Source organism: Pteronotus mesoamericanus, unplaced genomic scaffold (assembly GCF_021234165.1).
Source record: "Pteronotus mesoamericanus isolate MK-2021 breed Mesoamerican mustached bat unplaced genomic scaffold, CSHL_Meso_final scaffold_85, whole genome shotgun sequence".
Taxonomy (NCBI): Eukaryota; Metazoa; Chordata; class Mammalia; order Chiroptera; family Mormoopidae; genus Pteronotus; species Pteronotus mesoamericanus.
In genome coordinates, this window is record NW_026555329.1 from 76,211,363 (window position 1) to 76,238,547 (window position 27,185).

The 27,185-nt window shown below is 39.4% G+C and overlaps 2 protein-coding genes across 2 annotated transcripts; both read left to right on the forward strand.

Annotated features, from left to right (window-relative positions):
• Nucleotides 1-8,472: 8,472 nt before the first annotated feature.
• LOC129062832 (olfactory receptor-like protein OLF3) lies at nt 8,473-9,408 on the forward strand. The gene has a single exon (XM_054563863.1). It carries the CDS (start codon nt 8,473-8,475, stop codon nt 9,406-9,408), a length of 936 nt encoding a protein of 311 aa, XP_054419838.1.
• Nucleotides 9,409-21,770: 12,362 nt separating this feature from the next.
• Nucleotides 21,771-22,706, forward strand: LOC129062824 (olfactory receptor-like protein OLF3). The gene has a single exon (XM_054563858.1). It carries the CDS (start codon nt 21,771-21,773, stop codon nt 22,704-22,706), a length of 936 nt encoding a protein of 311 aa, XP_054419833.1.
• The last annotated feature ends 4,479 nt before the right edge of the window (nt 22,707-27,185 follow it).

A 27,185-nucleotide genomic window follows, 5' to 3' on the forward strand; every position in this document is an offset into this window, starting at 1 on the left:
ATTTGTTTATATATTCATGTGCTGATGGATATTTGGCAATCATAAATTAAGCTGATATATGTATTAGGTACAACTCTTTTTGTGAACACATATTTTTGGGTTGTCAGAATACAAGGTGAGTATATACCTGACATTATATAAATTCACCAAAATCTTTTGTTAAGTGGCTATATAATTTTGCATTTTCACCAGACGTGCATGAGAGTTTTATATGCTCCATATCATCCTGAAGACATGGTATTGGTAATTCTTTTAGTTTTAAGCATTCTAATAGATGTGGAGTGGTAACTTAATGATTTTACTTGCAATTTTCTAATAACCACTGATTGAGAGTCTTTCATTTACATATTTGCCATTTAGATTCTTCTATTTCTTTTTTTTCCTGACAGTGACTCGAACCTCCAGTACAATGTTGAATAGAGTGCTGAGAGTGAGCATCCTTGATTGTTTTTGACCTTCACCATTAAGAATGATGTTGATTGTTAGAACTTTGTTGATATCCTTTTTAAGACTAATGAAATTCTTTTCTATTTATATATCCTTAGTTTTTATCAGTCATGAATATTGAGTTTTGTTAAACCTGATTCGTGTACCCACTGAGATGATCATATATATAAATATAAATCTCTGTGGTTTTTGATGTGGTAAATTACATTACTGGATTTTTTTTAAAAAGGTTTTATTTTGAACTAGTTTTAGACTTAGAGAAATTTTGCAAATATAGTACAGAAAGTTTCCCCAGTGTTAACATCTTACATAACCATAGAATAATACAATAACAAAACCAGGAAATTAACATTGGTACCACTGTTAACTATTTTCATTTTTAGCTCAATTATAATGCTTAATGTAATTTTATCACCTTTCCCACTAATTGCTTTTTTAAAATTTAGGATGCTATCCAAGATCCTACACTGCATTTTCTTGTTCCTTATCTTTAATTTTCATTCTGTAATAGCTCCAGTTTTTCCTTGTCTTTCATGCCTTGACACTTGAGGACTATTGGTTAATTGAATGTTAACCTTGAACAAACTCAAGTTGGAAATCATATATTTAATTTTTTATATAGCTGGATTAACTTTACTAATATTTTAAAATAGTTTTCTTTTTAAAATATTTATTTATTTATTTATTTATTTATAGAGAGGGGAAGAGAGGGAGAAAAAGAGGGAGAGAAACATCAATGTGTGGTTGCCTCTCACATGCCCCCTGTTGGGGATCTGGCCTGCAAGCCAGGCAAGTGCTCTGACTAGGAATTGGACCCTTTGGTCCACAGTTGAGTGCTCAGTCCACTGAGCCACACCAGGCAGGGCTTAAAAGCATTTTTGTATCTATGATCGTGAGAGATTTTTATCTGTTGTTTTAAAAAAAATTGTAATTTTTTTCTAGTATTTTTACAATTATTTTTATTGTATTTTTTTCCATTATCATTTATCCCCCATCCTCTCTTCCACCTCCACCCATACACTTCCCCCTTGCAATCACCGCACTGTTGTTCGTGTCCATGAGTTTTTTCTTTCTTTCTTTTATTTTCTCAATCCCTTCACTCCCCCTAACCCCTGAGCTGTCAGCCTACTTTCAGTTTTTGTCTAGTTTTGATATCAGGATAATATTTAAATAAAAAGATGGAGAAAGTTACTTCTGCTTCAGCTTTATAGAAGACTAGTAGACTTTGTTAATATTTCTTCCTTTAATGTTTGGTACAATTCACCAATGAAGTTATTTGTACCGTTGTTTACATTGTGGGAAGATTTTAAAGTATAAATTCAATATCTTTTATACATAGAGATAAAGGGCTATTCAGGTTATGTATCTATTCTTGTGTGAGCTTTGGCAGCACAAATCTATAAATTGTTTTTCCATTTCATCTATGTAGTCAAAATATTGACTTCAAATATATTCAAGAGGTTTTGTTTTTATTCTTTTGACATCTGTAGGATCAGCGGTGCTGCCTCCTCTTTCATTTTTTAATATTGATCACTTATATCTCTTCTCTTACTTCTTGATCAGCCCAGATAGAAGTTTATCAATTGTATTGATATTATTAAAGAATCAGCTTTTGATTTCCTTAATTTTCTCTGTTTTTCTGTTTTTGATTTCACTGATTTCTGTTCCCATTTTTATTGTTTTTTTCCCCCTTAGTTCGTGTCCTTGACTTTGCTTGTAATTCTTTTTTTCTGCTGCTGATGAGTAGTTTTATTGTTTGCATGACTGAGTATATCTTTATTTATGTTTTATTTTTTCTCTTTTGCAGTATCTCATCTTCTATTGAGTCCACCTAGTGTATTTTTCATTTTAGATATTGTATTTTTCATCCTTGTAGTTTGAATTGGTGTTTTTACATCTTCAGTTTCTTTCCTCATCATCCTTCGGCTTTCCTTTATCTCCTTGAACATGTGAAGTATATTTATAATGGCTATCTTGATGTGCTGGTATTCTGATTATGGCATCTGTGTTGTCTCTGTGTGTGTTCCTATTGATTGCTCTGTTTCCTTGCTGCGGCCTGCTTGGGTCCCCTTACCTTGTACTGTGGCCTGGAAGCTCGCCTGCCTCTTAGCACACGTGGAAAAATTTTTATTAGACCACAGACATTGTGAGTTTTATGTTTTTGTATGCTAGATGTTTTTGCTTTCCTTTAAATATTTCTGTACTTTTTTGATGTGAGGCTTTCTTTTAAGGGTCATAAAGACTGGCTCTGGAACAGGCCCCAGTGTGGTGTCCCTTTGCACCACTGCTGAGGGCGCTGTTTTCTGAGGGCTCCGCTCAATGCCCTGTGTTTCACAGTCCTTTCCTTTCCGCCTGGTGAGAACATGAACTGTCCTGGGCTCCATGTTACTGCTAGAGATCATTCCATTTGCTGCTTTCTGGTGGATCTCTTCTGGGCCTTGGCAGGTCCCTCACAACATACAAAGATTAATCATCAACAAAAGAAAGAAAACCAGTGTTCAGATATTAAATGTCCCCTTTCATCACAGGTCCCTCATCTTTGGTACTCTCTTGCTAGCCAGGGACTCTGTCGCCGACTGGGAACTCTGTCTTCTCAAGTCAAGATGACCATGGGCCCTCCGCATCCCGGGGCCTGGAGCAGGGGCATTGGTGGGCTGCCTCACTTGTTTTTCACCTCTCAGGGACCACTGTCTTGCACTGCCTTGTTGTATAATGAACAAAAACCATTGCTTTATAAATTTTATTCAATTTTCTAGATGTTTAGGTAGGAGGATAAACATCATCCCTGTTATTCTGTTATGGCTCAAAACAATTTACAATGAGTTTGGATATTGATTTATTTAATCCAGCAGGATTTTCTAACATCCCTAGAAATGGGTTTGCTATAATGGCTCTGGTTCTTTCACTGACCGTAGGGCACTAATTCTCTGGTCTTATACTGGAAATAGCTTAGAAGAACTATCTCTTCTCTTGTTCTGTTTACATATATTTTAGGATAATTTTTATGATTTTTTTTTGTTTCTTTTATAGTTTTTAATATTTTTCTTTTAATACCATTTAATAGGTAACAGGAAATATTTTTTTCTTCCTGTTCCCTATTAAATGGTATTTGCTAAGGAATGGGATGACCTTGTTGATGCTCTCCTTGCACCAAATGACATTTTAAAATGTTTTATAGTAAACCATAGTCCATTGCCAAAACTAATAAAAAAGAGAGAGGAATGGAAGAAATAAACAATATCAAGAAAGAAAAAGAGACATTACCACAGATTCTATACATATTCAAATTTTTTAGGAAGATATTAAAATTAGGCTAATAAATTTTAAAAGTTAGATGAAACAAATTCCTTGAAAAATAAACTTACCAAAATAAACACATGAATAAATAGAATAGTCCTATATACTAAGAAATTTGAATCCATATTTAAGAATATCTACCAAATAGAACTTCAGGCCAGGGAGCTTCACCAGCGAATTCTACCAAAAAATGTGAAGAAATGACAACAGTCATCCACAAAAGTCATTTCATGTATACATATTTAATATATAAAAGTCAATTATATTTTTATATAATGTAAAAGATACTATTTAAAACAGCATGGCAAAACATCCTAGGAACAAATCTAATGAGAGATATACAACACTTGCACATAGAGAAAAATGAACAGATATTAAATAAATGGAAGAATACATCTTTTTAAAAGACTGGAATACTCAAAAGCACAGAATGTGGTTTTTCTCAAAACTGATTCTTAGAAAAAATCCTAATTAAAGTATTCAGCACAGAAATGTGATTTTTCTTAAAATTAATTTTAAATAAAATCCCAATTAAAATATTCAGCACTTTTTTTCTAAAAATGTTGGAGTTAATTTTAGAATCAGATTAAAAATTCAAATGGCCATGAATAGCCCAAACAATTTTAGGATCTAGAATCAAGGTGAAGGATTTATACTATAAAATAAGGTTTATTATAAAACAATAGTAGTTAAGACAATGTAGTATTTTATAATAATTGATAAATAGACCAATGGATAGATATACGAATTTCAAAACAAACTTACCAATGTAAAGTGAAATTCGATTTATGGCAACCCAAGGAATAGTGGGAAAAGAATGGCCTCTCAATAAACTTGGATATTCACACAGGAAACAAATGAATGTGGTTTTCTTTCTCATATTATGCACGGCAATAAATTCCAGGTATGTTGTTGATCTAAATGTTATCCCAGTTCAGTGTTATCCCAGAAGATAACACTGAATAATAACTTCAGGATTTGGAGTAGACCAAGGTTTCTCAAGACACAAAAGAACAATAAATATATGGAAAACAACTGAGAAGTAGAACTACATTAAAATTAAAAATCTCTCTTCATCAGAGACACTGTTTAGAGAATGAAAAGTTGAGCCACAGTGTAGTAGAAAATACTTGTGATACATATAAATAACAAATAACCCATACTCAAAATACAAAAGTAGCTAAAATCAGTAAGAGAATAAGAGATAACCCAATAGAAAAATGGACAAAAGATCAAACACTTCAGAAAAGTGGAATATCCAGATCACCAATGAATATTTTAAAAGATGCACAAACTTATTAATCCTCAGAAAAATGTAAAATATAGTAACAATGAGATATCACTATATATACCCATCTATGGCTAAATATAGAATGGCTAAAATGAAAAGGATTTACAATCCAAGGATAAAGAAAGCTTAGAGCTGTTTTCTTTTTCTCTCACCTAAGGACATGCTTATTGATTTTAGAGAGAGGGGGAGGGAGGGAGAGAGAGAGGAGGGGAAACATCAGTGTGAGAGGGAAACATCAATTGGTTGCCTCTCATATGCACCCTGACCAGGGATTGAATGTGCAACCCAGGCGTATGCCCTGACTGGGAATCAAACCTATGACCTTTTGGTTTACATGCCACACTGAACCACAGTGGCCAGGGCTGGTACAAGTGTTTTGGCAAAACTGGCAATATTACCTAAACCTGGACATGCACATAATCTGTAATGGGCCAATGCTACTATTGGGCAAGAGAAGTGAATACATATATGCGACAAAAGATAAGTGTGTGCGTGCGTGTGCGCGTGTGTGTGAATGTTCCTAGCAGTGTTGTTTGCAATAGCTACAAACTGGAAACAACTTAAATGTCCATCAGTGAAATGGATATCTAATTTGAGATGCTTAACGTGTGCAGTAATTTTCTGTAGTATTTGTACAATATGAGGGCAGGCATTTAGAAAGAAAAGTGATTAAATAATTTGACAATGTCCAATTAAAAGTGAGCCATCATGGGGAGAAGGCTCATGTACAACTTAAGAAACATGTTACAGAAGATATTGTTTGAACATCTCATACATTGTCCATTAATAATTGGGGACTTATGGTCAAATGATGCCAATCACAAGTACATGGACAGACAGTCATGGGCAAGTTATAACTTCCTCCAAGTGAGAGTTCAACAAAGATTTAGGAGATGTCTCCAGGGAAACCGGGGCTTTCTCCCTGGGTCAGGAAAACTAAATTCTCTTAAATTCAGACGAGAGTTTAAGGTGAGGGAGTCACCATACAGAGAAGTTACAGAAGTTTAACAAGCACAGCATTAATTGGTCTGCAGAGATTTTCCTCTCTGAGGGAAAAGAAAGTTACTTCTTCCCAATCGCACGTCCTGCTCAGCCCTGCTCTTCCCCGGCAGCGCCGGCCTCCCGTCCTGAAGGTAAGGCAGTCCTGCTCAGAGGCCCTCAGTGGGGTCTTGGACCTTGAGTCAGGAAGCCAGGGTCTCCTTACCACACAGCTCCTTCCTAGTCTCATGTGACAACTGTACTGAGTTTGGTTACTGGAGAGATGTGTTCCATTTTAGCAATTCGTTTTAAGAAAACACATCGATGGTAACCAGCCTGAGGAGAAAGTTCTCTCAGATAGCTCTGAGAAATGGAGCACCTAGCACAGGTCTTCGGCCGCATTCGCGAGTCCCTGGGCTTAGCTGCGACAGGTCACGTTCCGTGCTCTGCAGGGCGCCCTCAGCACCTGCCTACTGGAAATCTGGGCCCAGGGGACAGGTCTGTGCTGACCAGCCCATTCTGAAGTGATACTGGCCCAAGCAGTATAGGTGTGCATAGGGAAGAAGGGGTGGAGTGGGGAGAACAACAGTGCCAGGGAACATTTCAGGGAAATCTCCAGGTTTCCAGGAGGCTTTCTATTCTGAGAACACTTGTAACATTTAACTTCAGGAAACCTGAATCACAACTCCAAGAAGAAAGGGTGGTATAGGATGCTGTTCGTCTTTACTATCATTGTCAGATATAACACCTCCATGTTACTTTTGAAAATCTGTTTTAACTTCTGTTTATATATTGAAGTTTCAAAAAGTGTTTTAAACATTTTATTTTACTACTTAACTTTCTGGGGCATTAAAAAATTGTTCTTTTTACTACTGGTGTTACATCCTTATTCCAACTTTCCTGCCTCCAATGAATTAAGCCAGACTTGAAATTACGTGTCCTTTACCCAGAAGAAGAAAATGAGGTCATGAGAGTTGACCTGGGAAATTCAACTTCATTGGCAAAGGAGTTCATTCAGTCCCAGGGAGAGGCAATTACAAAACACAAAGATGATACAGAAACATGATATGCCAACCAAGGGCATTTCTATTTGTAACCAATACCTTTGTGGGTTTTTCAGGGAAAGTACTGGCCAAAGACTAGGGATTATATTCTCTTTGTCAAACCCTTAACTGATTATTAGTTTTACAACAAAGCTGTGCATGGGTCTTACTTTCTCCACCCAAAGGGCAGAGTGATTAGAGGGATAATATGTGGAAAATTGAAAGTGGGCTTTGTTGAGTCCTTGAGGTTTTTGGAAATCACTTGTGACTTGAATGAGGTGCAAATAGGATTACTAAGAGTTCCAGAGAGAAGACTAGAGTGCTTGAGCTTTCTGACTACTGATACATCAGCAGAATTAGAAAGTTTGGGGGTGGTATTGAGCAGATTAACTATTCCTCTTGTCCTGTGAATCCCAGTAGAGGGAGCGTAGTGCAAGGATGAGAAAAGACAGTTTTCTGGTGGGGAGTGGGGATAGTCAAGAATTTCAGGTAGGGATAAAAGTCAAGGAAAGAGGTAGCATCAATAGTCATTTCATTGAGTTAATTCCACTTATTTCCCAGCACATTAAAGTCTCCAAACCACAACTATCACTATGCAGGATACATACCAATCGAACCAGTGGGAATGCGCAGCCAGCTTTCATGATCTCTTCGTTAATAGGCTAATGTGTTCAGCAAGTAGTTGAGCTCTCCTCACTTATTAGGGAAGAGAGTTCACGCAGTCCTGACTTTGGTTTGTTTCTTGACAGCCATCCCTTTTGTCGACCCAGGCTCTGCCACTCTTCTGAAGGAGGAGAAATGACAGGTTCTTTCCTCTCATCTTCTCGCCCAGATAAAAGACAAGCAGGTGAAGACTTGTCAAGACAGAGCCTGACGGCCTCAGTCTTCATTCTTCATGGTGCTCACTCTGAAATGTAATTTTGACAATTTTATGCTACTTAAAAAAAAATCTATTTTATATTTGCCACCTTCTAACTTGTAACCCCAGGTTTCCGATTTTAAAAGGGTCAATTTAAAAAGCTGTTTCTACCTGTTAGGTGCATTCTGTATGGATTTTGAGAGAGTCAGGAGGGGAGAACTGGTTTCCAGCAGAGAAGTAAAACAAACTCCAGGATAAGGAATTTGCTCTAAAGAAGAGAAGTGTGTTCTGGTTAAGTTTTCAACTCTAATGTCTAAGCATTTTAATCAAACTTTTCCTACTTAAAGAAGGAGAAAAGAAGAATTTTATCTTCTCCTTGAACCTGAGCCACATCAGTGGGTTCCATTATGGTCCCAAACCTTGAAGGAAGCAATCTGGTGAAGCACGCCATTTAATAGTAGATGGCTCTGCAGTCTGATTGACCTCATCAGGCCCTCTGTCCCCATCAGTATCTGGTACAGATTGGTTTATAACTTGGGTTTTGTCTTCAGAGGGTCATGGGCAGGGAAAACCAGACAGGGATAAGGGAGTTCATCCTCCTGGGCCTGTCCAGCTGCTGGGACACCCAGGTGTCCCTCTTCTTCCTTTTCCTGGCCATGTACCTAGTGACCATGCTGGGGAACTTCATCCTCCTCCTCCTTATCAGACTGGACAACAGCCTACAAACACCCATGTATTTTTTCCTCAGCATCCTGTCATTAGTGGACATCTGCTATACCAACAGTACTGTCCCACAGATGCTTGTTCACTTCCTGTCAGCCCGGAAGTCCATCCCGTTCCCCGGCTGCGTGCTCCAGCTCTGGGTGTCCCTGGCCATGGGCAGCTCCGAGTTCTTCCTGCTGGGGGCCATGGCCTACGACCGCTACGTGGCAGTGTGCCACCCCCTGCATTACACAGTCATCATGCACGGAGGGCTGTGCCTGGGGCTGGCTGCCGGCTGTGTGGTGGCCGGCTTCGTGAATTCCCTGCTGCAGACAGCCATCATCTTTCGGCTGCCTTTGTGCTGCAATGTGATTAATCACTTCGCTTGTGAGATGTTGGCTGTGCTGAGGCTGGCCTGTGGGGACATCTTGTTCAACAGGGTCATGGTGGCCATCTCAGGGTTTCTGGTGATCATGCTTCCCTGTTCCCTGGTCCTTTTCTCCTACGGTCATATAGTGGCTGCCATTCTGCGTATTCGCTCTGCTCAGGGACGTAGCAAAGCCTTTGGCACCTGCGCCTCCCACCTCACTGTGGTGACCATGTGCTTTGGCACGGCCATCTTCACATACATGAGACCCGCGGCCGGGCCCTCAGCAGAACAGGAGAAGATGGTCGCCCTGTTCTATGCTGTGGTGACTCCAATGCTGAACCCTTTAATCTATAGCTTGAGGAACAAGGAGGTGATGAATGCCCTAAGGAGAGTGCTGGGAAAACTTAGTGAAAACAGGTAAAGATTCAAAGAATTTCTACTTCCCTCCAGCAGCCCAGAGAACATTTCAAACAAAGAAAATGATTGACAAGACCCCTTCTCCTCAGAGTCATTGATGAGGTAGCTTGTGGTGAGCACATTTTTTTTTTTGATTGACTTTCCACATTAGTCCACATTTTGACTATGTATCGTTGCCCTGTTATACATCTGGCAAAAAGTGCCTCCAGTTATTAAACAGGGCTCTGCTGGATAATCTATTCTCCTGGAATTCATACTCCCCTTGTCGTTCCTATTTCTCCCACATATTCTCTCAGGAAATGTGGTGCAAACAAAGAAAAGTTTCAGACTGAGACAACCACACTTCACATCTTGATCCAACCCTCACCAGCAATATGAAAAATAAGCTTAATATCTCTACCTCCAGCTTCCTCAACTATAAAAAGAATACTATCCAGTGGGTGTTATCATGTTGAATTTTATGGGTAATATAAGTAAAATATCTAATAGAGTGGCGTCATAGAATAGATATTCAACAATTTTTTAAAATAGCTTTTAGGACACAATTACAGGACTAAGCATTATGCAGCTTTCTCTAGATATACAGTTATTCAAAACGAACTTCTTTCCTATTGCTTTGGTCTCAGTTGATCACTGTTCTCTGTCTGCTCCAGGTGTTTTTACCCAGAACCATGCATCCATCCACCCACCCAACCATTTGATCTCTTTAGAATCGATTTATTTATCAGTCAAGGCTAAAGTTCTTATTTTTCTTATCTCCAATCAAGGCAAGACCTTTCTCATCAGCTCCAAACACAAATGTCCAATGGCTTGCTTAACACCTTCACTTGGAGCATAGGAATCTCATCTTAACATATTTAAAATAGAACTATTGCTCTTGCTTCCTCCAGCCCAAGCTACTCCTTTTCCTCTTCTCCAAAAATACCTTGACTGTATTAGTAAAAGCAACCGTCGTACACTTAGAAAAATTCTTGATTCCTTTCTTTTATCTCTAATTCATCAATAGATTCCATGAGCTTTGTTAACAAAATATATGGTCAGTCTGCTCTCTTTCTATATTTTATTCTTTACAGCAGCTTAAATTTTTTAAATTATGATTTGTTTCAACTTTGTTGTAAAATAAAACACAGAGGTAGAAACCACACTGAACAAATGTGTAACTTAGTGAATTATATTCCCCTTGTAACCGCCACTCAAGTCAAAAAGCAGAACTGGCAGCTACTGCAGAAGCCCCTCCACGTGCTTGTCCTGATCAGAACTCTCTTTTCCCAAAACTAACTGTGACCTTGGCCTTTGTAGCAAAGGTCACCTTCTTGTACTTCTTTATGGCTTTATTACCCGAGCACACATCCCTAGTCATTGCAGTGGTCTTGCCCTTTTTTCAACTTGATATGTCTTTGAACTCTCCTTCATCTATAGGTTCCCTCCAATTCTTCATTCTCCCTACAATTTATTTGCATGACCTGGGCCATTTGACCTGTGGAATGCCTTTATCTTAGAAAATAATTCAAGTCACCTCTTTATCCTGCCTACAATCAAATTTGAGCTTGTGCTCAAATTTCTGAATACAATCTCAAAAGCAAAGGTGTTTTGAGCTCCCACTTTTTAGAAGGAAGAAAAATCCAAGGTGCTGCCTCAAGAAAGGCTGTCTTGTGCTCAGCAGCTGGTCTGTGAGCTCCCCGAGGGCAAGGACTCCACTTGAGAATGTTTGCATTCCCCATGCCTGCGCGATGCTAACAGTTCCTGCTGATTGAATAGTTTACTGACTGAAACTTTCTTTACTGCTGCAGGAGTTGCCTTTCCTGAAGTATATAAAGACCACATATGTTGGAATTTATAATAGTAGTAAATAAGACTTTTTAAAAAAATCTCAGGAGCAGAGTTGAGTTAATTGATTAATAATACTCCTCAGTACACGGAACATTAATCAATGCACAAGGCCTCTCTTATTAGTGTTTAAAAATTGTCTCTCATCACATTTTTGCTTATTTTTTCCTTGCTTATGGACCCCTATTCTACTGTGTTTAATGCACATAACTGTGTCGAGGTACATTTATGTATTTTTAAAAGTGGATTATATTGTTAATTACTCATCCTGTGTGTATACTATAGAATACCGTATTTTAAAAATCCATACATGTTTTTAAGACCCATATGTATTGCTGTTCTGTTATGTCTGACTGTTCATAGTAATCCATGGTGTTCAGCACATTTTAGCTGTCCCTTTCTGTTATGTATCCCAACTCCCGTGCACCACCTATTATGCCATGTTGAACGTCATAATATCACAGGTAAGGACACATGTGAGAATTTATTTAGGTTATATACAGAGTATCCCCATTGCTAGGTCATGGATAGTTCTCTCCAGAATAGCTTTAAAAGTCTACACTCCCACTTTAGGGCACAAGAGTTCTTTTCTACACACTGCCTGCATGCTTTGAATTTTTTCCAACCTAAAAGATATAAAATTGTTTTATTTTTTATTACTTGATAAGTAATTGATATGAACAGGTCCTCATATGAGGAACTGATCCCACCTCCATTCACGATAACTCCATCACTGCCATGATCAGCTCTTGGACACTTTCTCTCACAAATGATTCAAACCTGCAAGAATATCCTGTTGTGTCTACTTTCAAAATACATACAGAACACACTCCTCATCCTCTCCACTCTTCTGCTCAGTTGTGTTCCTGAAAAGGCCTGCAACAATCGTCTCTGCTTCTACTTTTGCATCCCTGTACGCAGAGCAATAAAACATAACTTAGGTCATGCCATTTCTCTTGTGAGTTTTAATATTTCCTCCATATGTGTTGGACAAATATTTGTTATATACATATTATATGCTAGACACTCTTCTAGGTGTTGAGGATGAACACCTTTTCAACAATGAAAAGCAAACAAAGCCCTAGAAGGATAGCTCAGTTGGTTAGAGTGCCGTCCTTATATGTAAATATTGGGAGTTTAATCCCTGGTCAACCCATGAATACATAAGTAAGTGGAACAAAAAATTGACCTTTCTCTCTCTGTTTCTCTCTCTCTCCCCCCCTCAGATAATCAATAAAAAAAAATTTTTAAAGCAAACAAAAATCTCTGCTTTCATGGAGATTACATTCTAGGTAAAGGAAGTAGACTATACATATAATAAGTAGTATATGTAGTATGTATGTGGCATTAATTGCTATAGAGAAAAATAAAATAGAAAAGGTTACTAAAGCAGACAGGGATGCCTGAGGGTTTGGGCAGAGCACCCCGTAGGGCACACGCACACCCTCCGTTAAGGAACCCCTAATACTTTCTAAGTTGTGTGGCTGTTGTAACTGGTATTCTATTTTATTTTTTAGTTGGTTATTGCTGAGGTATGGAAATTCTTTTGATTTCTGCAAGGTGGTCTTGTATCTGGTTCTCTCCTATTAAGTCTAATAGATTGTTGAAAATTTTCCCCAGATATTTAAACTTATCACCTGTAAATGGTAATAGTTTTCCTTATAATCTTGGTACATCTTCATCTTTTTTCTTATTCACAGGTCAGGACCTCTCAGGTTATGTCAAACAGTAGCTATGATCACAGGTACCCTTTCTTGTTCCTGATCCAAAGCAAATCATAGATTCTCCATTGAATATATTGTTTGCTGTGGGTTTAGAGTATTTAGCCTTTACTAAGTTAAGTTTTTAGAACAAAGTGTAATAAAGTAAGGGAGTGCCTGCCCTGGCATATAACAAAACATATTAGAAAGTAACTACAATTTGAACTGTGGAATTGATGTAGAAAAAGACATGCATCAATGAATCAAAATACAATCCCCACAGAAACTGTCATATGTGGAAATTTACTTTGTCTTAAGTGTATAGTTGCAAATCAATTTAGGAAGAAATGTTCTACTAAATAAATGATGTTGGGACAAATGGCTATTTACCAATGGGAAAAAGAAATATCTATCCTGTTGTATGGCATAAAAATTAATTTCTAATATCTAAAGGTAAGAATACATTTTATAAGGGAGTTTAAGTCTGTTTCCTTCCCTTCTAAAACCATGCTAAATAATAGTACAAAGAGGAAAAAAAAATGAGATACTAAATCCACAAAGTAAAGAGGACAATAAGTAAGAAAAAGCTTAAGAAGTACAAATTGGTAGTTACAGAATAGTCATGGGGGTGCAAAGTACAGCATAGGGGATGTGGTCAATAATATCGTGATAGCTACGTATGGTGCCAGGTGGGCACTGGACTTATTGGGGGGATCACTTTATAAATTATATAAATATCTAACCACTGTGCTGTACACCAGAAACTAATATAAAATAATATTGAAAGTCAGCTGTAATTGATGGAAAAAACCTGCATTTTATGAGGAATGCCAATAACAATTGGAGGCTAGAAAGCAACTTTTGGGGGTCTCTTTTGGCTTCTGAAGGTCCAAAGGTAGCGTAGCCTGTGTTACACTTCCCCTTCCCACTGCAGCACTCACATAGGTAGCCCTCAGCAGGCAGATTGGCGCATGCTCAGGAAGCTGGCTGGGAGAAGATGCTGTGGCATCTTCAGCTGCCGCCAGCTCCCAGAAAAAGCCAGGGAGAGGAAATCACAAGCCCCTTTCTAGGACAACGCCAAGTGGACAGGGCGCACGAGGGGAAATTGTCACTCTTTCTCGTGGGGAGGGGAGGGAAGCATACCTCTGCCTCCACACACTTCACTGCACAGTGCTCAATGCCCTCAGTGTGTTCTTTTGCACAGGAAGAATGTACTGTATTAACATTTTTGAACACTGAAAATCCCTCAGAGCACACCAGGGTATAGAAGGTTGTCTTCCTTAAAGTGAAAGGAGAAGCAAAGTTCTGAAAGGTTACAAGATGTGGTGGTAGAATTGAAAATGTCGGGAGCAGCATCTCTCTAGGGACCTGCATGCAAAGGCCTCCCTGCCCATGGTTAGATTAGACAATGTGCCCCAGAATGCACCAGCAGCGGCCTGGCCCCGGAGCTGTTGCTCAAAGGGATGTGGAGACGGGCGAGTCGGAACAAGGGGGTCAAGATGGAATCACATCTTCATGCACATAAAGGGGGATAAAATCCCCACCATTTACAGGTGGAGTTGCTGAAGACTCAGACATGCCTCTCTTGGGAAATTAAAGTTTGGCGAGCTCCTTCCCACACTCCAGGGACAAGGCTACAAAACTTTCACTGGCAAAGTTGAAATCTAGGTTAGGGTATTAGGTGCAGAAGTGACCGGACAAGGGAGGGGAAAGAAAAGATATTTAATAAACAAAACATAATTGGCCCCTTGAGACATCATCACTAAAGTTAAAGAAAGTTACCTTATCCAAACGCACTTGCTTCAAATGACACAGCTTTCCCTGCCTCACACAGGACCTCCTCCTCCTCTCTCCAAAGGTGGGTCTGGCATTTTTCAGTCTTTCTTCAGCACTTACTTAGGAATGTGAATTACAAAACCACGTCCTGTAATCCATGCTGCCTTCAAGACTAACAAGTGTGGTGGTTTAATATAATTGTTCTCTAGTAGAAATTTGTCCCAAGAAAAATGTTCTGACTATTCAAACTAGGAAGCCAGAACTGTTCAAGTGCTTTGGTTTTAAGGGTTCCCCACCTGTGGTGAGCCTGAAAATGCTAATGAGCCAGTGCCAGGCTTGCAGTCCTTTTGTTTATTGTTGACACTATTACAGATGTCCCCCATTTTCCCACTTTGCCCCCCTCCACCCAGCCCCTGCCCCCTTTCCCCGCCTTCACCACATTGTTGCCTGTGTCCATGGGCTATGCATATACGCGTGTGTGTTCTTCGGCTAATCTCTTCCAGTCTCCTCTCCTCTCTGACAGCTGTCAGTCTGTTCTGTGTAACCATGCCTCTGTTTCTATTTTGTTCATCAGTTTATTTTGTTCATTAGATCCCACATATGAGTGAGATCACATGGTGTTTGTTTCTCTCTGACTGGCTTATTTCGCTCAGCATTATAATCTCTGCTCTTCACTGTCTCCTGGAAACGGAGCTGCAGTGCCCGGTCTGCACTGATGGGCCTTTGCTTTGCTGACGCCAATAGAAAGGTGACCCTCAGAGACGGGCTCTTTCCCCTCCATGCAGAATTTATGTTTGGGGAACTCACTTTTAAAGTAACATCCCCATCTGGTTGCACAGCTAGGGTGGACAGAAATGTAATGTAGCTTCTGTAGGGTCCAGGGTGCACACTTGCATGCTGAACAGGTCACTTAGCTGGTGCATGTTTTTAAAACAGTCTTATATTTTCAAGTTTAATTCTATTTGTATATTAATAAATCATTTTTAAATTTTTTAGTTTAATTTCTGTTAGTTTTATTATTGCCAGGTAACTATATGTATATGCCTCTGGGAAAGGGATTTTTTATGACATCGTTTTCATTTTACAGATGTGAAAACTGACGTGGTAAGATTTTAGGAGCGTATATGCTTTCTTCATAAAGCATCAGTCCAACGGAAAGGGCCTTTCAAAGTGAAACTAAAATGTTTCAGTTGCATAAAAAACAAAAAAAAATCCAAAGAAACAGACCTGTTGTTGGTCATGACACATGTAGGTGTTCTACTTGAAATCAAGATCAGTGCGGGCTGCTCCCCGAGGCTGGCTCCAATCTGAGGCTTATCCGCTAAGTACTTTGGGGCAAAGACTAGAAAACAGCCCCATAACGTCTGGATGAGGGCTGGGCAGGAGCTGAGCAGGGCGGGGGCGGGGGGCGTGCCCGCTGGAGGCAGGCAGGCTGATCCCCAAGCCGTTGTTGCTCCACCTCCAGTCTGGGCCATCGGCCCCACTTCCTTGCTGCTCTCTATGCGTTTTCCTTGGTCTTGTTTTCTTCATCTGGTGTCACTCTTCTCTCAAAACTCTTCTAAAAGCTCTGAGGAAAGGGAGATGGGTCATCTCCACTGTGCTATGACGATGCAGAGAGGGTCCCGGCGAAGTACTCGCTCCTCCTTTACGAAGTGGATATAAAGAAGGAAACAAAGCTTGTGTGGAAATAATTCAGTAAAGCCAAATAGGTACCTTAGCTACGTGTTTTTCAGTCTTCTATCTTTTGGTGGGGATTTTTTATTTTTTGTAATGTAACTGAAAATAAAATTGTCCTGAAGATTTGTGTGTGTTGGGGGAGAATTGTCTTGAAAGACCTCACTTTTCAAAATTTCTAGGGATTCATTGATTTTCCTAGTAACTATATTTTGGTTAAGGTTTCCACCAGGAAAAAGCCAAATTCTAGAAAAATCTCACTGCAAGGAAGGACTAAACACCACACTTGGGGACTGACTACCAGGATAAATAAAATATCGGAAGCCCTGGTATATACAATATTAGATAACTAGCAATGTGTAAATTGATTAAATGTCAAGAAAATGGTATTTATAAATGTTAACTTTATTTTCCTTCATTTTCATAATTTCCACTTCTTCCTCATTTGATTTTATTTTTATTGCTTTGGTTTCTTCATTGTACTCTTTTTTTAATTTGTCTTCCTCTCTGGTTTTCTTTTCTCCCTTCCTACTATTCATTCTCTCTCTAACTTTTTACTTAGTTTCATAGATAGCTTTTCAAAACTTCTCTCACGTATTTATTCTTCTTTGCATCTCTATACCTTCTCCTTTTCTTTCATTTACCTGTTTTGCACAGCTTTCTGTTTTAGGTATTTATTTATCTATTATTTATTCATTTAAATTTGGGCTAGTTTTGATTTTTTGAGGAAGACATTTAGAAAGTATATATTCACTGCCCTGTGGAAACATTTTTAAAAACTGAGGTGAAATTCACATAAAAGAAAATTGACCATTTTATAGCACACACTCCAGTGACATTTCGTGCATTCACAATACTGTTTTGGTTTTATGTATGTGAGTGTACAGTTAAGTAGGTGTGAAAGGAATCTGCACACGACTCAGGCATGAGCAAGTATACTTGCGTGTGGGGCCCAAAGCGGGACACTGTGGAAAGAAGACATTCCCGTGACCACGGAGAGAACCCCTGGCTCTCTTCCTCACCTCTGTAGTGATTCTGGCTTCGCTACATGGCTCCTCTGCATTTTCCTCTGCCTTTGATGTGGTTGCCAAATGAACCAGAGACATAATCTCTTTTTTATGTTAATGTGTCAGTAACTATTTATACAAACAGTGGGGGATATGTAAACACTATTTATAAGCACTGAGCACACACCGCTACAGAGAATAGATTCCAGGTTCCCCATGGGAAACAGCTCAGAAGGGACATGTCTTCCCAAACAGGTAAGACTAGTCCCCACAGTCCAGGATCCTTTGTAGTGCCTCACCTTCCACCTGTCGGGGATATTCTTTGAGCTAGACAAAAATATCCTTGGGTTCAAATCTTGTTTTGCAAGCTGATGTTTAGAAATAAGCACTCGATTTATCTATTTCTGATATTGTCCATAATCAGAGACCTCTTCTTTTTTTCTTAGAGGAAGAAGAAAATCTACCCTAAGCAGTTGTATTCACCGCCAGCTCAGACACAATGTAGAAGCAAGATTGCTTTTTCAAATTTATAAAAGACACCAGTTCATCAAATACTGCAAGAAGTGAGTCCTTGTTGGGGGACACATTCTGCATTCCCCTTCCTTCTTGTCATGTTGGCGATGTGGCTGAAAGGCCAGGCTTCATGTTCACAGGTGAGTGGGAGGGGCCTGCTCTGGTCCACCGTGACTTTGAAGTGAATGGGATCAAACATAGGAACCCAGTCCTCTTGATATGTCCCCTGATCTTTGTGTGTGGTGAATCCACAGCCTTTAAACGACAGCTGTCCCTGTGTTGTACCAACATGGGGTCATGCTGTGTGTAGGAGCAGCACAGCAACAGGCCCCAGGCCATCAGACAGTAAGTTTACCTGCTGATTTCTCTGCTGTCTGCTCACCCCACCTCTTTTTTCCATCGGCAAAATAGAGATACTAAGCCAAAGTTCAGTGCTATGAAGGTCATTATACTACATTACATTATATTGTATTATATTAATAGATATATGAAACATTTAATAGAATGCCTGGTACAGAATACGTGTTCAGCAAATAAAGTGTATATAGTAACTTGATGTTAAAAAAAAGTGCAGTTATGATATCAAGTTCTTCTCTTAACATTCCTCCCACCCCAGGGAATGCCTACACTTTGGCTTGGCACGAGTACCTCAGGAGCTTGTTTGTTTTCTTCCCACCATCTGCCGCCCACATAGTAGACAAGGCTGAGAAGATTTTCTAAGATTGAACCTGACCATTCAATGATTCACAGGGCAATTGAGTTGGGTAAGATATTTGAAACAATTTTACAAAGAAACATATTTTACTTTGATTTAACAGATCTTTTTTAAAAAACATGATATATATTTTATTTTAAAAATTGCTTTCACAAGTAGTGTGTCACTGGGAAATACACTTGCTTGACTATCTAACTGGGAAAAGACAATGTGGCTGTGAGTACAAAAACTTTCCTTTGGATGTGTTTTTGGAAATAGGTAGGAAACACCACTTGTTTGTTGTTGTTTGATTGATTTTTAAAAACTGATACCTCTTTAAGTATTGGTTATAGAAGTGTAAACAGTGAAAACGAATCCACCAATAAACACACCCCTCACGTCCACACCGCCTGTGTGCACATGCATACCTGCTGGCGCTGCTGCATCGCAGTTACATCTGAGCCCTTGGCCAACAGGACCGAAGAAAGGTTATTTGGGAATAAATCTCATGCACAATGTTGGACAAATCACCAGTGTCCCTGAAGGAACAGGTCACAGTAGAAACACTTCTCCAAAGCAATTTACCCCACTTTGGTATGTTTTAGGTTTTGTGATTTAGATAGTTGTTTAGTTTATTTAATGACATCCTAACACATAAAAGGAAGCACAAAATACCTATTGATTTCTTCAATACCTGTGTTGTCAGCAATGTGTATGTACATGTTTTCATGCCATCTGTGGCCATCAGGATATTAAGTGGAAAGGAGAAAATAAAGGGAAAGATAAACACATGAGGAGGAAATACAGTTCAAATATTTAGATTTAAAATGATATCCCTAGGGAAAATAGTTATAATGAATTTTCCAGAAAACTCCCTTGTCTATTAACATGGACTGATGACTCTACAATGCAAGGATTCTGAAAACTATAAACATAGGGAGCCATACCTTGGGTACAAAGCAGCTGGTTGGGAACAAAGCTGTTGCATGGGGAAGGATGGGTGGGTCTTGCCTTTAGCTGTATTTTGTAGTGTTTTCTCTTTTGCTATTGGTGAATCTCTAAAGAGCACTAGGGTGAGTGAAGTCCATTTACATAAGGCTAAGAAAGCACTGTAAACACTATCTATTAACTTTTTTTTTTTACCTGTTTATATTTTTATCAGGGATCTCACAACCAGGAAGTGTTACATGCTGTACAATGACAATATTTTCTATTCCAATGTAAAATACAGCAGAACAAAAATAAATCAATGTATAAGTAGGTGTGATACAAAAGAAAATTACAAGGAAGGGACTACAAACCATTAAGACTATACTATTGATTTTTAGCCATGAGGCCAAACAACCTGTTACTATTGAACCTTCTTGAAAAATATCATTGTTAATTATAAACTACCTCTTTGTCATGAAGATTTTGAATCCTTTATTTTATCTTTCCACACACTAAAGAATCTTGCTTACATCTTTGTTGTTGTTGTTGTTTAAGGATTTTACTTATTTATTTTTAGAGAAAGAGTGTGGGAAGGAGAAGGAGAGAAACATCAATGTGTCGTTGCCTCTCACACGTCCCCAACCAGGGACCTGGCTTGCAACCTAGGCATGTACCCTGACTGGGAATCAAACTGGCAACCCTTTGGTTCACAGACAAATGCTCAGTCCACTGAGCCATATCAGCCAGGGCAGAACCTTGCTTACATCTTTAAGCATGTTGCATGTCTTTGCCAGTCTTGTAGCTCAGTATCATGTTGCAGTTAATCTTGCTGTGGGTGACTGAAGCTGCCCATGCAAGGCCTTGGGCGTGGTGTATGACATTGTTTGGTCATTTCTGTTGTGTGACACTCAATTTCCAGAAGCCCTGTTTTTAATAAATTTCTTGACATTTTGGGTCTTATTTAAAACAATACTAAATTCTCAATATTTTATGACTGGCCATCTGAATATTGCTATCTTTATAAGAATGAACTATAATCTTGAGTCCCCCAAATCACCTGTGCCATTAGTGGTTTGATATCTAACAATCATTCTAAAGATTGAAACTGGAAGCTTTCAATAAAGGTAACTTTATTGGTAAAGGTAAGTTTATTGTAGTCTGCTGTCCATCTATAGTTACAGCATGAATAGTCTAGAAGCTGTTTGAATAATCATCTTACATGTATTGTCCCAGAATTTCTCCAGGACCTCAGACCCTTATCTGTATACTTTAGTTATGGATCACTTATTTCCTTCTGTAAGTGGACAAACATAAAGAAATTCTGTTTGGGGCTTGAAGAACTACTATGGTCTACGACCTTGAGTTCTATAGTGATGACCTGACCTTCTATCCTTCTGTCTTCACTGGAGAGGCCATAACAGTGTTACATTGTGAGGGAATGAGCTGCCCTTTCCTTAAGAGAACACTGTTATTAAGGAATTACCTGACATCAATAAACATGTCATGAAATTCCTCTCGGGAGCGTAAGAGATGAATTTTAGAAGCTATATATACGTTCTCTGTGCAATGCCTGATTCTTGAATTAGATAAGCCCTCTTGGGTTGATCTTGCCTGACTGGGCCACTTGTGTGACGTAGGTGGAGAGGGGTCTCCTGTTTGACACTCTGAAAGTAAAAAGGCAAGTTACAGAAGATAAATTCAAAATCACTTAATAAAAAGAAAACAAAACCCTGTAAGAACATTTTTAATTAAAACACTTAGGATTTCATAGATACATTCCCTTGAGGAGAGGTAAGTAGGGTTGTGTCAGAGATACTTAGAGAGGAAACCCAGGAAACAAAAAGTGGCAAAATGGTACTGAACCTTATTCAGAATGATATCTTTCACATGGACAAGCTCTTTCTAACCAGGAGGACAGGGATTTCCCCTATGTAACTACTAAATCGAGCGGGGCTGTACACTTCATTTCCTTCCCCCATTTAAGAACACGTGTTTGGGAGAAATTATGTTCCAATAAACTGAATTCCAAGAATGTAACCTCTTTTCTTCTAGATCTCCAGCTGCACAGCTGATCCCATTGTGTTCTTCATCTGCGGATATGTTCAAGTGCAGTTTGGCTGAGGTGTTGTAGGGAAATGTCAGGTTCAGGAGGGTAGGCTCTCCACATGCTCTGAATGCCGCCCTTCTGATCCTGAGTTTCCCTGACCTGTTATATCAACATCTTTAGTTTGGTCCTCAGAACCTCATGAACCAGGAAAATCAAACCCAGACGTGGGTGAGCGAGTTCATCCTGCTGGGGCTGTCCCCTGACCGGGGAGCTCAGGTCTCCCTCTTTGTCTTGTTCTTAACCATGTACTTGGTGACTGTTGTGGGCAATGTTCTCATTCTTCTTCTGATCAGACTGGACAGCAGGCTTCACACCCCCATGTACTTCTTCCTTACCGTTTTATCTTTTGTGGACCTTTGTTATGCAAACAGCATCATCCCACAGATGCTTGTTCACTTCCTGTCAGCCCGGAAGTCCATCCCGTTCCCCGGCTGCGTGCTCCAGCTCTGGGTGTCCCTGGCCATGGGCAGCTCCGAGTTCTTCCTGCTGGGGGCCATGGCCTACGACCGCTACGTGGCAGTGTGCCACCCCCTGCACTACACAGTCATCATGCACGGAGGGCTGTGCCTGGGGCTGGCTGCTGGCTGCATGGTAGCCGGCTTCATGAATTCCCTGATGGAAACTATCATCACCTTTCGGCTTCCCCTGTGTCACAATATCATTAACCATTTTGCCTGTGAGACCCTAGCTGTGCTGAGGCTGGCCTGTGGGGACATCTCATTCAATATGGTCATGGTGGCCATCTCAGGGTTTCTGGTGATCATGCTTCCCTGTTCCCTGGTCCTGTTCTCCTATGGTCGTATAGTGGCTGCCATTCTGCGTATTCGCTCTGCTCAGGGACGTAGCAAAGCCTTTGGCACCTGTGCCTCCCACCTCACTGTGGTGACCATGTGCTTCGGGGCGACCATCTTCACCTACCTGGGGCCACGGTCGGCCTCCTCAGTGGAGGAGGAGAAGATGGTCGCTCTGTTTTACGCTGTGGTGGCACCTATGCTGAACCCCTTGATCTACAGCTTGAGAAATAAGGACGTTATGGCTGCTTTCCAAAAAGTCTTAAGTGAACTTCAGAGATAAAAGATAAAGACTGTAAGAACTCTTATTATCTATCATCAAAACAAGAAGGAGATCAGATTAATGTGGATGGGATGCCCACATTCACACTGAAGAAGACTATTATGGGCAAATCCTTGCATTCGAATGAAGGGTCCCTCCATCTGATTAATGGGTTTCCATACCTAGGCCAATGCCAGATAGTTTATGTCTGTGAGCCAGGAGAGTGCCTCATCTTAGATCATATTGTCTCAGATATCCCGTGTAATCTACACTTCATCTGACCATTTTTGGTTTTACTCGCATATCAACATCTGAACGAATGATCTAGGGCTTCATCAAGCAGATCTGGTTCATGGAATAAGTAGACAGATGTATTACACAAACTAGGTCTCCTTCTACCTTTTGCGGTAGAACCGATAATATCTGTCCCTCTTCCACTTGACAATACTCCAGTTATTTGTAGAACAACCTAATTTCTCCACAATAATCAGAAGTAGTTTCTCCAACTCTTTCTTAAGTGACAGCAATTTTTTAACTTCCAATACCATTTGTGTCTTAATTTAGAATGTGATGTCAATCCTGAAATAAGTAATATATGAGCACAATATTTGTTCAGACCAGCATATTGGATCTCATTTTCTTTTCAAGAAGCAGTTTTGCTTTCAATATGCAAAGTATCTGTGGCTTTACTACAGTCTTTTTTGTTGTGGTAAAATATATATAACATAAAAGTTGTCACATTAGCCATCTTTTAAGTGTACAATCCAGTAGCATTAATTGCATTTAAAAGTATAATGCAAACATCACCATATCTATTTTAAAAATTATTCATGGTCATAGTCTTTTATTTAACTAATTTTCCAAGATCTATGTCCTATAAACTTGTTACAAAGTCTCCACACCCACTGCAGTCTTCTTTTTAATTTAAAAGTAGGCATGTATTTTTGCTCTGCTAATTGTTGTTATTGATTTTCACATATCAAACCAACTTGCCAAGACTATTTTGAATTTTGATTCTCCAATTCCATTAATTTATATTCTCTCTGTTCTATAAATATAATAAGCATAAAAGTTTATAAGAAGAAATAACAAATAGTACATGTCAGTTATACATCACTGCAAAGATACTGTTAGGTAGCAAAAATGATATTATATAATTGAAATTATATAATTTCTGATATTATATAATTGAAAAACTACAGTATGTAGTCTTTTCAGATTGGCTTCTTTGCCTTAGTAATATGCATTTAAGTTTCCTACATGTCTTTTCATGACTTAATATTTCATTTCTTTTTGGAACTGAATAATTTTCCATTACCTGTATGTACTCCAGTTTATCCATCCACCTCCTGAAGGACACCTTGTTTGTTTTTAAGTTTTGGTAATTATGAATAAAGCTGCTAGGTTTTGTATAGACATATTTTCAATTTCTTTGGGTAAATACCAAGACACATAATTGTTGGGTCATATGGTAAATGTATATTTAGTTTTGTAAAAACCACTGAACTGCCTTCCAAAGTGTCTGTACCATTTAGCATTCCCACCATCAATGAATGAGAGTTTCTATTGCTCCATATTTCACCAGCAATTGGTGTTGTCAGTGTTGCGGATTTTGGCCATTCTAACAAGTGCGTAGTAGTATTTCACTGTTGTTTTAATTTACATTTCTTGATGATATATGATGCGAAGCATCTTTTCATATGTTTACTCATCATCTGTAAATCTCTGGTGAGGTGTTTCTGAAGGTATAGAGCCATTTATAAATCAGGTTGTTTGTTTTCTTATTGTCAAATTTTAAGAGCTCTTTGTATATTTTGGATAATAGTTATTTATTATATGGGTCTTTTACAAAAATTTTCTTCTACTGTGTGGCTTGTCCTTCCATTCTCTTGACATCATTCACTTTTAAATGGTGACAGAGATACACATGCAAGAACTCAGTAAAATTATCACCCATTTATCCTTTAAAAAACTATAACAATTATAACAAAAAATGTGAAAACAACTTCAGGCAACAAAAAAAAAATGGCTTAAAGGACTGGGGGCATGAAAATTAAGTTGTGATAGGACAGGCAACAAGCTAAAACCTTCTAAGTATAAAATGAAGCTTTAAAAGCTATAAATTTTTATGTGTTGAAAGTGAGAAATCAAAGCCAGAGTGATAAGTACAAAATAAAGGTGCCGTCCCTACGGGACATGAGGACTTGGATAGGGTCCGGTCGAGTAAGTGGGTTTATTAAGATCCAATGAATCACCTCCCCTTAAGAGACTCCCCGGAGTTTTGTCACGCCTTGCAGCTCCATTGATGTGAGCCCGGGCAGGAAGTCCACACTGCACAGGTTGTCCTCCATCACCGGGACTTTTATCTCAATTTGGCCTAATGCTCACTTCCTGTGATGCCGCAATCATTCTTAATGGCCACCTGAAACACGTGCTCTGTGTTCAGCAAAAGGCTGTCTGCTCTGAGTGTCTTCCTTGGATGCAGCCTCCTCCTTCCTGTCCTGCCAGAACCTGGCTGCTCACTGAGGACAATGATTCCCCTCCGCCCTCTCCAACACAGACCCTTAGCCTCCCGCCTCCTGTCTGTCCTCCTACACCGGGTGGGAAGGGGAAGAGCACATCTCTCCGGTCCTCTGCTCCTTCCAGGCCATCGCTCTTTACTTCTCTCTGAATGACTCCAGCTCCTTTGCTGCGTACGCCATCACACTACAGCTCCATCTCCCCCTCTTTTTTTCATCACCTACCATCCATCCTCTTCATTTTATTGGGTGAGCCGAAAAGGCCATTTAGTTTTTTTTCCTATAAAATAAAGACATATTTTTCATTTTCACCAATAGCTTGAATGATTTGGATGTTTTGAGTACTTGGGCTGTCTCCTGCTAGTGGCTCCTAGTGGGTAGAGGCCGGGGTGCTGCTATACATCTTCCAATGCATAAGACAGCCCCACAGCAAAGAATTATTTGGCCAAAATATCAGCCTTACCAAGAAACTTCACAACCACTTTTGACACATTCGATCAGTCACAGTACCTTCTCTATACACTGTACAAATCTTTTTTTGCATTTCTGTCGTGTTGTTACCTTTTTTGGAATAATACAGCATAATATGTTGAAAATCTGTATTCTCTTCCATTTTCAAAATTAAAATGGCTGCACAAAAATTCACAAATTTTGATGTTTTTTAAAAAATTTATTTTTTTAAAAGTTTATCAAAGATTTTATTTATTTTTAGAGAGGGGAAGGGGGGGAGAAAGAGAGGGAGCAAAACATCAGTGTGTGGTTGCCCCTTGCATGCCCCCTACTGGGGACCTGGCCAGGAACCCAGGCATGTGCCCTGACTGGGAATCCAACCGGCAACCCTTTGGTTTGCAGGCCGGCACTCAATCCACTGAGCCACACCAGCCAGGACTGGTAAGTTTTTTTAAATTCACGCCAATACAACAGTTGTCACAATACAAGGAAATTCTTTCAAGTGAAGTTAAAGACAACTAAGTGTTACTAGAGTCATTTTATGAAAAAACAAAAACAAAACAACAGATGAAATTTTTGGACAACTGAATACACTGGTAAAACTAATTCTGTGATCACATGTGGAAATTCCTACATCTGTGCAGATCCATTTGGCATCCTGGCCTCTCCGTTGGTTGACTTACTATCTCCCTCCAATGTGTGGACCTCTAACCCACTCTTGGTTACCCATTTCTGTGATTATACCCTAGACCTTTCTATTGCTAATCACTGTACTGTCTCTAATATCTTCATAGTTTCCCATTCTGACCACTTGCTCTGATTCCTCTCTTTCCAGTTAACCCCATATAGTATAACTCCAGCAAATTTTGACCTCACGATCACCTCTATGACATTAACCCTAGCACACGTTTCTCGTCCATTCCCAGTGCCCCCACCCCTGGTCTTGCTGCCCGTCTTTCCAGTGCAGGTTCCATACAGACTTGTATGATCACCCCTTCCGTGTGCTCTGTGTCATCGCACAGATGCTGCGTCTGCTATTAGCTCTCCTCCCCTACAGCCAGAAGCGGGTTTGCCATCAAGCCAATGAACTGAAGCTTCAGGGCCCCTTACTTGTCCAACCGGTGACTAAATAACAAACTGCGACAACATTCTACTCTGCAATAAAAATAAATAAATTTCCCCTTCATGATTGAAAATTCTGGACGTAACACAAAAACAGACAAAAAATGAAAATAAAAAAAAAAAGGCTGACAACTCAGGGACCCCAGGACCTAAGGGACAACATGACAATGAGTTCCCAGGGCTTCCTGACTCCCTTCCATGTATCCTGAACAGAGATCTGAAAAATTTTCCAACCTAGAACTGCCAACAGGCATAGACAAAAATTGCTCCAAGAAAAGCCTATACAGATGAATTCTAGGATGAGATGGTGCCAGTGTATAATGGACTATAGCCAGTTTGTATCTGCTGACCATCACCAACCTATCTGGGATTATTTGTATGAAATTGGGACTCCAACCATCTTGCATAA

What these genes read in the sequence shown, in the direction of transcription:
- LOC129062832 (XM_054563863.1), top strand. Translation starts at nt 8,473, where the DNA reads ATGGGCAGGGAAAACCAGACAGGGATAAGGGAGTTCATCCTCCTGGGC.
- LOC129062824 (XM_054563858.1), top strand. Translation starts at nt 21,771, where the DNA reads ATGAACCAGGAAAATCAAACCCAGACGTGGGTGAGCGAGTTCATCCTG.